The sequence below is a fragment of the Eurypyga helias genome, unplaced genomic scaffold, assembly GCF_000690775.1.
Source record: "Eurypyga helias isolate BGI_N326 unplaced genomic scaffold, ASM69077v1 scaffold39994, whole genome shotgun sequence".
Classification (NCBI taxonomy): domain Eukaryota; kingdom Metazoa; phylum Chordata; class Aves; order Eurypygiformes; family Eurypygidae; genus Eurypyga; species Eurypyga helias.
In genome coordinates, this window is record NW_010247960.1 from 3,502 (window position 1) to 14,975 (window position 11,474).

General features: G+C 42.1%; 1 protein-coding gene across 1 annotated transcript in view; it reads left to right on the plus strand.

The window, feature by feature from the left end:
• Positions 1 to 3,552: 3,552 nt before the first annotated feature.
• The window catches only part of LOC104509052 (ETS-related transcription factor Elf-2-like), a gene marked incomplete at its 5' end in the record, with an annotated part of 10,562 nt that continues 2,640 nt past the window's right edge, over positions 3,553 to 11,474 (plus strand). Inside the window, 5 exon segments of the mRNA XM_010150872.1 lie at positions 3,553 to 3,670; positions 4,556 to 4,693; positions 6,619 to 6,705; positions 10,738 to 10,930; positions 11,318 to 11,473. Coding sequence (XP_010149174.1) covers positions 3,553 to 3,670; positions 4,556 to 4,693; positions 6,619 to 6,705; positions 10,738 to 10,930; positions 11,318 to 11,473 — 692 coding nt within the window.

The following is an 11,474-nucleotide window of genomic DNA, read 5'->3' on the forward strand; positions in this document are numbered from 1 at the left end:
GGTCTCTACTCAGACATCAAGCACAGTGGTACCAGAGCCTGTAGTATGCATACAGTAAAAAACTGGTGAAACAGGCATTTTTAAAGAAATAGGTCATACACGTTATTCTTTGAATAGAAATTTTGCTGCCCACTGTGATACTGTGCATCACAGTCTTGGACGTACTGAGAGAAGGCTAAGGTTGCTGTGATGAGGTCTGTATGTGTGTATGGCACAAGCTGTGTGAGCCTGAAAGGCACTGCACACAGTAAATGACTGCCTTTGGTTTTCTGTGGTGATGGCTTTTGACTGAAGTTGGCCTTTTTATTCATTTCAGAATCCTACTGCTTTGGTTTGCTTTCCTCCCCTGACTTCATTGCGAGAAGTGCTTCCAAATGTTGTGATGCCGGCACAGTTTAGTTGAGGACACTTGGTCTAGTCACCTGCAGGAACAGCTGGCTGGTGGTTTTCCCTTGCCCCATCCCCCCTCTGAGAGAACCTGTTTCCCCACTTCATCTTTTGGGATATATTTTCTAGCTGTATTTTTCATCAGTATCATACCCTCAGACTGAATACTCTTGACTTACTGTCTTCTATTAATTAGACGTGGCAAAAAGACGTTTTACATAAAATTTGTATTGAGATACAAATTTGCACTTTCCTCTCCCAAATTTGTTGGTGTGGTAATGTTTCCTGAACACAGCTGAAAACTCCTAATGCTCACTGGGTGGACAGATGCTTGTGAGGCTGAAACCATGGACTAGCAAAACCAGAACACAGCTAGCTGAGAAGACCTGAAACGTGGTTGTAGCGCTCATTTTAGTAAGTATGTTAATAGACGTCTTTTTGGCATGTTAGGTCAGTTTGTTAACTGTCGTGATAGACAGACAGCATGTGTGTTCTTCCAGCCAAAGCTAGAAGTGTTACTATATTTTGCTTGACGTTTTTTAGGTGGCACTTGTAGTCGAGTCCCAAGTAACTCACATTGAAAAAACATTTGTGAAGTCTGTATTTTCAAATGTCAGAAGCTTCTGATAGTGCTATTTTTGTTGAGAATGGAAGGGTCACTTAGGGAAAGTCTGGGTGGCTCCTTTGCTCCTTGGCTCTGTTGTTACTGCAGTCGTAGTCCCCAGTGCTGGCGGCAGTTGTGTCTCCTTTCCCTCTGCTCTAGCCCCTCAGCAGGGTCCGTAATACTGGGAAAGTACAAAGATGGCTTTCAGCTATCTTTTTTTGCCTGGTTCCTGCTCTCTGCTAAATACCTCTTAGTTGTAGCATAGCATCTGTACTGTTCTCTATAGGAAATACTTTGGACACAAAAGTAGGGAAATACTGTATGCATTTAAGCATTTAGGAGTAGATGACCTCAGTAAAGCTAATTCCGTACTTTTACAGTTGAAATTTGGCATCTGTTGTTTCAGTTCCCTGCAGAAGTCCTTTGTATACTGGAGCTGATGCCTGCACCAGAAGCAAGCTACCCAGTTGTCCCAAAAGTGGTAACCAGCAAAAACAGAAATGAGAATTGTACAGCTCTTCGCTGCAGGAGAGGCAGAGGGTTGGCGCAAGAGCTTTGCTGACCTGCTTTAAATCTTCCCTCATACTTTAGGATAATAACATGTTAAATGCTGATTAGGAATTTCTAATTTCAGTATTGGTGTAGAATTGATACATTTATAATGACTAGCTGAATATTGTTCCTGTATTCTGACTGTGAGTGGGAAGTTTCACCCAGTAGATGAGGGGGAACTTAGTCATCAATTTCTGTGCAACTGAAGCTTCTCTTTAGAAAGAAGAATGTTTAGGTAGAGGGTTGCCTGCAGGACCACTTGGTTTCCATGCAGGCATTCAGCTTCTGCGTTGGGATACCCCCAAACTGGTGCTTGGGAAGGAAGCAGCAGTTTGCCCTGGCATAGGGAGCGTGCAGGACCTGCAGCTGGGGAAAGGGCTCAGGCGCCAAACCTCTTGGCGATTGCCACTTGATTATCCAAGAAGGTGTGTAGTAGAGACCCTTTCCTTTAGTCTGATTTTCCCTGTGCTCTTAGGTAGGCTGTTGTTGTTCCCAGCATGGGGTGAAGTGGTGCTGGAATGTTAGCTTTATCAGGCATCTGCTGTTCCAAAAGATAAAGCCCCCTAAATAGCATCCCAGGAGAATGCTGTGGTGGGAACCCTAGCAGCCAGCCAGCGGGTGGGCAGCCGGGCTGGTTCGGCGAGACATTCCGTTCACCCAGAATTTTGCATGTGTACGTCTTCCAGATTTCATTCACTTTCAGCTTCTGGTTTATATGGTCAGCCTGCTGGGGTTCTCAAGTTTTTAATCCTGGCATTCAAGTCAACTGCAGTATGCTGCATGGTGTTTTTTTTCCCCCACATGAATCTGTTTGCACCTAGTGTTTTCTTATGTAGTCAGAAGCAGCGCTAGCAGTGGTTTCCCTGCTTTTCGCTAAATGCACCTCAAGTTGTTTCTTAGACATTTTCCGTTACAGGATAGGTGCCTTGAAGTTCTCATAGAGAATTATTACCGAATCCTCTTTAGTTGTCTGACGCTGGAGGTAGGTGACGCTGCTTACGCTAAAGATAGATTTCCTGGGCTGCCGGCTGCCTCGCTGGATCGGTTCAGCTTTGAGCAGATGGCCTTAAATGGAAGGAGCAACTGGCGAGAGCCTCGGCGTACCTTGGCCAGAGCGTGGATGGTGTGCGACAGGTGTTTCTGCGGTCGCTGCCTTAAAAAACCTTTGCAAGGGTGAGGAATACAGACTTGGCCGTGAATAGGATTGTAGTTTTAACTGATAAGTTGTGTTTTTCGGGGTTTTGGTTTTTTGTTTTTTTTTTTTAGTGTTGCTGCTGTGTTCAAGTTGCTGTGAACTGTGCTGTAGCAAACTGAAATGTGCTCTCTTGGAGTTGCTTTATTTTTGATGAACTACTTAGTTTTCATAAACTTTCAGAACTTGAAAAAGACATTTTTACCTTCTTCCCTTCGTTATTGCTTAAAAAAAACCCCTGCATACTGTTTGTTACGCTTTGTGTTCTGTTTTCTAACAACCAAGCCTGCTAAACCCAACTTGCAGATATTTTTAAGGTCAGAAAGGAAAACTGGATATATCTGTTTTTCAAACTGATCTTGTATTTTTATATATATTTATAGAAGTGGACTGAAAATCTGACTAAATAGACTGAAGAGACATGACCTTTAGATTTTAATAGGATAATGGTTGGAGGTGGTACTACTTCCTTGCCCTGCTCTCTTAGTTTGTAGCCATCCTCATTACAATCTGGTTTGTTTTGGTTAACTTGAAGGCAGAAGACAAATCGCAGATGTCTGCTTCTGTAAGCTCTTGAACACTTCAGAGGGGTGAGAAGCTTGGTTGTGAACCAGAAATCTAATCAAAGAAGTGACAGTGTTGGGTCTGCTTGTGTCATGTCTTCCCTAAGCATTTCTGTTGACAGGAAGGTAAAAAGGGAGTGAAGACATCTGACAATTTAGGATTTTCATGTTTAAGATGAAGTAGCGCAGTTCTGCAGAGGCACATGTGGACTTTCATTAAGTAATCTGTTCTCATCAATTTCTTCTATCTTTCCACAGTGGAAGCATCCGTTCATGGAAGTAATGTGCACTGCACGGACAAGACAATTGAAGCTGCAGAGGCCTTGCTTCATATGGAGTCTCCTACCTGCCTGAGAGATGCCAGGAGCCCTGGTATGTCAGCCACCCTTTCTGCTCCGTGAGCCATTTCTCCTTCTACTAATTAGCGAAACAAGCAAATTGGGAAACCTGCTTCTGTGGAGAACTGTATGCTGTGCAAATGTTTGCTTATTTCAGAACTACTGATTTGTTTGAGTTTTTACATGATTTCTTCACCCTGTAACAAGCATACCTATAGATTAATTTATCTGAGTGAGGTTGTTAGGTAGATCCTTGAGTAGCTACACATTTAAAATTACCTTTTCCATCGGAACATCAGGAAATACTTGTTTGCTGTCTTAGGTTGCCCAGAGAGGCCGTGGAGTCTCCATCTTCGGAGATACTCCGAAGCCATGTGGACATAGTCCTGGGCAGAAAATAGAGAGCTGTTATAAGGGAAAAGTATTTTTATCTGCTTTTTTATTTTAGAAAGAATATCTGGATACACTGTGTTGCAAAGTGTTTTCAGTTTAAAAAAAAACCAAAACGATGATGAGCTTTAAGTAACTTCAGAAGAAACGTCATGTGTGTTGGATGAAATAATGATCAAACTGAAACCCAAAAGCTACAAAATAGGAAACAGAGATCAGAGTAAGGATCAAAGATCAAGGTCTAATTTGTTTTGTGTAAAGTTGAGTTTAGTTCTCAAGAATACTGGTGTGATATACTTGTCTTATGCCTAACAATACTGACAAGTGTGCGTGTTTTGGGGGATTGGATTGATTTTCTAGTAGGCAGGTTGTTGGAACAGAATCTTGCTATGCTATTGCATATGCTTTATTTAAAATAATTTCATGTAAGGTGCAGTAAAATAATCAGATAGAAACTTCATCAGATAATTTTTTCCCTCCCCCTCCCTCTTAGTGGAAGTTTTTGTCCCTCCTTGTGTGTCAACCCCAGAATTTATCCATGCGGCCATGAGACCTGATGTGATCACAGAAACTGTGGTGGAGGTATCAACAGAGGAATCTGAACCAATGGATGCATCTCCTGTTCCAACTTCCCCCGATCTCCATGAACCAATGAAAAAGAAAAAAGGTACGTGTGGCTCTTCATAGCAGCAATCTTGGAATTTGTTCCTGATGCTCACTGCCGCAGATGGTGCAGTTGATTCTGGTGGAGATGGGTTAGATGGTCTGATGTCTCTGCTCATGTGATCAGACGGATCAGAGTCCGAAATGTGGGTTCTTAGAAAGTGCATCTGCAATAATTTAAAAAAAAAAAAAAAAGACAGCAAGAGAATGGGCTTTCCCAGGCTGTAAAGGAAAATGATGTCTTTGCACGGTTTACGGAGCGGAGGAAGGATAGAGAAGGATTCAGGGAAGACTTGTGTGGGTAACCATTGGTGTCCGAAATACGGATATATTTGGAGAGCAGGGGGATCTTCCAGTGAAACGGCAGGGTAGATACTAACTTAAAACCCCATAAATCAGTTTGCAAAATCAGTGCAGGAGCTTCCTTGTGAGAGAATTATCTTATTTGTCTGGTTGGCGTGTCTTGGAGGAGAAGCTGCTCAGAACAGTGTCCGAGTTCTAAGCATTCAGCTACCGAATGAGAGGTTGGCACCAGGTGAGGTTTCTCTCTGGTCTGACGGTTTTCTTACAGGCACCAATACAATTCACATAACTATAGCAATATTGTTTAATATATTAAAGCTTCCAGATGTGCTAAGGTGGAATATTTACTTGTAATTTAGAGGGAAAAAAGATGCCATGTAGTGATAAAGTGGTGCAGGTGTAAGATCTGTGAGTTTGAGAGTAATAAAACCACATGTCACAGGTAACTGTAAGTTTATTGTAAATTACAAAAGCAAGAAAATTACGCTTGAAGCTTTTCCTTAGTTGTAGCCCTGCACTGGATGTGAACTACTTCTTTATATTTCACTGTCTGTTTGAATGGCCATTACTGGGCAGGTTACGTTACAGGGCTCTGCTCAGGAAGTTCTGAAATTTTATGAAGGTTATTTGGTAAATATTTTTTCCTGCTACAGAGCCCAAATCCCTGCTCTTAAGTGTGTAAGGTCATTCAGCCATAGTTACAGAGCCATAAACTTTGTCTTCGTAATTAATGCCTGTTGAAATTCAGTGTTTAATGAAGAACGTTGTTCACCACCAAAAATTAATGCACTTGTGCCTGAGGTAGGAGAGTTAATCCGTGCTGCGTGCCTTTACCTGAAGGTGGAGGCATGGACTGTTGACAGCCTACTGCCTGGGGTATGATCCTCCTCCCTCTTGGGCCTGTTTACCTTGAGTAAAAAGGTCACTGAAGTGCAAAAAGATGGAGAAATTGCAGGTCTCGCTGGGAGAGGGTTTCCCGGGCAGCTCTAAGCATGCCGCTGGCTGCTGAGTCGGCCCTAGGCAGAGGGTGGGAGGAGGCGGGTGGGAGCCCTGCCAGGCTGCAGCGAGGTGTTTGGGGTGCAGGTAGGCTCCCAGCACTGCCTAGAGCTATCCGGCATCACTGCGGGGGCCATCTGTAGCCGCTGAGGCTGCGGGTGCCGTCTGTAGCTGTGCTAATGCTCTGCTGTGTGTGAATCCTGCGCGGCACCACTCGCACGCTGAGCGGAGGGGTTGATCTGTAGCTTTTTGGATGTTTTGATGAACATGCATGCTAGAATACCACAAACAAAGCAGAAGAAGAAATAATACATTCCAGGGTAAAACACACTGGAATAATGGAATGCAAATACAGCCAAGTTTTACTTCATACATTTGGTGCTTACCTCACCTGCCATTAACTCATCTCAAATGGAGTTAAATCTGCTGTGAGGTAAGCAAGCGAATGACGAATGAAACTGGATGTGTGGATGTGCAGCAGTAGTAACTTGAGTTTAAATTTATCCATACCTGAAGCAAGGAAATGGCAGGGGAAAAAAAATGCATGAACTGCTTTCAGCACAGCCAAACTATAGAATACTTTTATTCTGCATATGATTAATATTCCCCCCACCCATGTTTTACATGCAGCTGGCCGTAAACCGAAGCCCCAACAATCAACTATATCTGATGGGTCTCCAGATCTAGGTATAAAGAAGAAACCTAGAGAAGGCAAAGGTATCTTTTTCCATTTATTGAGTCTTTAAAATTATGCAGTGTGTATGTCTTGTATCTGTCACAGGAAATGCACAGATCTTGCAAAGTTTGGTGGATGAGCATGTACTGACTTCATTAGAGTTTTAATTTTATTCGATGTCTTCAAATCTGTGTGTATGAGGTGTAGCATGAGGATGTGTGGAACTGCTCGAGAAGTGCCCTGTAATGCAGCCTGCAGTTAATAGGCTTTTGGATTTTACTTGCTTTCTTTGTGTTTATTGGCTGGTGCTGTCTTTTGTGTTCTGCTAGACACACAGTTTGTTAAGCCACCACTTGTTCTCAAGTAGAAGCAGCTGTGGTTATTTGTAATGGTGATGGTTGAAGGTATGTTATCTTAGGTGATTCACAGATTTCAGTGGGAATGTGTTGCTTGACTAATACATTCAGTTCGGCTTAAGGGGAAAAACAAATGATGATACGTGTCTTTACTGGTTGAGTGAAGGATTTTGTGCAGGCTAGTCATGCTTTCCTAATGTTTCTCCTGATAAATAGTGTGTCCTTTCTTGGACCCCAAGCCCTTGCTGTTCACTGAGCGGGGAGACAGACCGGGGCATTTGCTTACAGGTTACCTCTGAGTTGGCATAGAGTGTATCAGCTCTTCCCCTGGTTATAGGTGAAAAATGTGGATCTATTCCCCGATTACTGCACTGGAAGTTGTTTGGAGATGTTGCTATGGCTAGGAGAAACAAGTTTTGTGACTTCCAGTGGCAGCATGCTAGTTGAAAGAGCGTGCAGAGGTCAGCCCTACTATGACTTTGGGATTTCTTTGAAGGCAAGATCTCCGCTGTTTACACTGTTCCTTACCTGGCTACAGCTCCTGAGTTGTCACATTTGTCAGTAGGGCAAGGAAGAATGGAGCTGACATCGTGCAGATGTTAGCTCATGAAGACTAATGCAAACAGTAATTAAACTTCCCTGCATTGGCTACTACTGCTGTCTTCAGATTTGGGTGTACCAGTGGATCTCAGTGAAGATCACAAGTCTTTGCATCTGCTGTACTTAAAAGTACATCTTCTTGGTTTGTTTATGTGCCTATTTATTTGTTTATTTTAGTATTACAGCCCTTTTAATTCTGATTTCACTATTACAGCTTTCTGTTATCTGAACAGAACTTGTGAAGTGTCCCAGTTCCTAGTTTGCTGCACAGATGACTTTGAGAAAGGAGGCCTTTATTTCTGTCTCTTCCAGTTTTCTTCTGTACTGGTGATTTAGCTCTGTAGCTGTTTGTTTTATGAAGTAGGAGGTGGTACTGCTTTAGTTTTTGTGGTGTTTTATTTCTGTGGATCCTCATAATGATCTGCTTACGTCTCTGGTTCTCACAGGGTATCTCATTGCATATTTTACACTACAACGGGCATAAAATAAGGTTTTTTTTTTTCCTAATGTAGGCAAAGTCAATGTCCTGCAACATGTTTTGTTGCAGGATTTATTTTTTGTTATTTATTAAAAAAATTACTTGCAAATATAGGCTATTATACATGCAGCATGTTTCTGGAAAACCAGGAATTGTTCCTAGAGCTCAGTCCTGTCAGCAGAGTTAAGTCATGGAGGAGGAGGGAAGCTGGTTGTGCACATTGGGAAAGGAGAATCCCTTGTTATCCATATAGGTGCTCCTTAATTTGTGCATTCCTGATAGTTTCTGACGTGGAGCAGCTGTAAATCTGATTTATTTGTCCCCTTCAGTCTGTTATATAAAAGGAACTGGAGACTTGTTAAAGTTTTTTCTGAAAGTGAGATTTTTGTCCTCACATAGTCGATTGGCAGTTCAGGCATGTTTTCTCTCTCCGTGATTTGTTTTTAATTAAATACTCTCTTTAAAGTGTAGGCAGTTGGAGGGAGCAAAACTGGCTTTGAGCCTCTCCACACAAATGCTAGTACCAATGCGACAGTTGGTTCATACTCACTCTGCCTTGTATCATTCCCATACGTTCTGACCATTAATCCCTCTATTTTGAGACAACACCTAACATTCTTAAGTAGCTGGAAGCTGTAATAAGTGACCAGCCACAAAGATTTCTCTTGTTGTGCCAAATCTACTCTGCATTGAAGTTAAGATGGGTAATGATCGTGTCTAACTCAGCGCCCGCTTACAGTCCTGGTTAGTGTGAGACCTTTCAGGAGTGGAGATGTGAGCTGTATGCTGTTAAATAAGGCTTCTGTCTTCCTGGGTAGAAGACCTTCCCACATGCTTGTCTACCAGGTGGGACTTGCAGATGTTTATAGAATGGCATGAACGGAAACCTGCCGACACAGCAGCCTACCTGAAGTGTTGCTGGGTCTTACTGGCAGTAGTAGATGACCTCTGAGTAACAGAGGTATTGCACAGTCCTCCTCTGGGGGGGGAAGTTATTTAGGTCAACACAGAATAGGAGGGGAAAAAAGGGAAAAAACAGCTGAGTCAGCAGCATCATTCCTGTGGAAAAATTAGGCTCTTTAAGGAATATCTCTTGAAGTTTGTTTATTTCCTAATACTGAAACCCACTTGTATTTTTGCAAAGAATCTGTTGCAGACCTACAGCATTTGGCAGTGGACCCAGAGATTCTATTTCTAAAGAGCCAAGGGTGGGGGGGGAAGTGGGGGGGATATTAATTCCCTGAAACCTAGGATGATTTCAGGATTTCTGAGTTCTCTTGTTGGCTCTTTATTCATCTAGGTTCCATTCAAATGTCTCTGAAATCTAGTGGAAGCTGGATTTTGGTAGCTCTTGAAATCAGTACTTGCTGTTCATTGGAGTATGTGATAAAATACATTCATTATCTGTCTATAAGGTGGTCTTCCAGAAGATGGAAACTGTAATTTTTTTTTTTTTTTTAATCCTTTGAGATTTTTCAAAACCAGCAAACAACTTGGAGTCTGCAACTCCATGGTCTTTAACCTGCCTTAATGTACTTTAATTGCCTTCAGCACGGCATTACAAGTGCTCTGTTGGGTCACTAAATCTTGGGAATTAATGACGTTCTTGCCACCAAAAAAAAAAAAAAAATTATTTGGCCCTAGAAATGTGATCAAGTGAAGAATTAGGATTAACGTTCTCAAATTGTTATTCTTGTAGCTCTTTAATTCTCCCTTTTCAGGTAACCTGAGAAGTCTTCTCTAGCCGTACAAATTGGAATGTGATTTTTTCCCCGCCCCCCCTTCTGCTTCTTTTCCCCTTTTCCTGGTTGGAAACGGTATAGCTGGAGTGAAGGCAACCCCCGTGTAATGTTTTATGCCATCCTGATAGTCACTGTCACAAACCCCATCTCAGGGCTTCTCCATTGGGAATGGTACACTTCTTGAATTCCTGAGGAGTACATTAAATTTTCCTTCTGTAGGCTGACTTCATTCTGTATCCCCCTAATTACAGAAAGGTACATGGGTTTTCTGCTGTGTGAATACTTGCAGGAAGAAGTTGGGCTGGCTTTGCACCTAGAAGGACATTTCTCACTCTCTCTTTGGGAAGGGTCAGGACAGGGGGCTGTCACCAGTCGGTTTGAGAACCCTGGATCCTGCACAGGAGCTTACGTTACAAACTTAACACCGTTGAGATGGTTTGTTACCAAAGGTTCTATGCCTTCTAAAACTTACTTCTTTTTATTTATATCCTCCTGTCCATCAGTGTCATAAAGTGCACTGGCATGTCCATTCTCTGTTGAAGCAAATAGGAGAAGAAAACTGTGCTCTCTCATCCTGCCTCTGCTGAACAGATGTAGGTTGTAGTGACTTGGAACGCCCTCCCACGCTTCTTTTCAAGAACTGAGACGGGTGCTGGATTGAAGAGGCTTCTGTGCTATATAGCAGATAACTTGGATTAGCTCCTTTGAGAATGTAAATATTTATGGAAGCTTTCCTAAACTTAACAGAATGAATGAATACGTGCAGGTTTACATCACATACCATCCGTTCTGTAATGTTTATTTGTAGTGCAGGTCATTCAGAGTTACCTATATATGGAGAACATTCCATTGTCTTTGCAAGTGGGTTTCTAATATTTAAATGCTTTCTGATTGTAGGAAATACAACATACTTATGGGAGTTTCTTCTGGACCTTCTTCAGGACAAAAATACTTGTCCTCGGTATATTAAATGGACTCAGCGAGAGAAGGGAATCTTTAAACTTGTGGACTCGAAAGCTGTCTCCAAACTATGGGGGAAACACAAAAACAAACCTGACATGAACTATGAGACTATGGGGAGAGCTCTGAGGTAAACACTTTTATATCCTTATCTACTATAATTCTAAACCTGAGTCTCAATTTTGCCTTTAGAAATATGAGTTCTGAAATTCTAAAAGCTTTACCCTCTTGCTGTCTTAGCTGTTTAGAAAGCATCAGAGTCTCAACAGTTCCTATTGCTTTTTATGTTACCAGTTAATTTGCAGTGTAATTTCTGAAGTCTCTGTGTAAGAGGTCAGACTTCTTTCAGCTACATCTTTCAGATACTTTGCCACTATGATCTGCCAGCTTCTTTCCATACCTTCTCACACTGTAGGTTTTACTGTGGTTACTTCCTATCTTCTTGCTGGCGTAGAATGAGGTTTTCTTTAAAATCTATCACTGTGTTGGTTACTACGTAATTGTACTTTTCCTGCAGATACTACTATCAAAGAGGAATCCTTGCAAAAGTCGAGGGACAGAGGCTTGTGTATCAGTTTAAGGAGATGCCAAAAAATATAGTTGTCATAGATGATGACAAAAGCGAGTCCTGCAATGAAGATTTGTCAATGCCTACAGATGAAAAGTCATTGGAA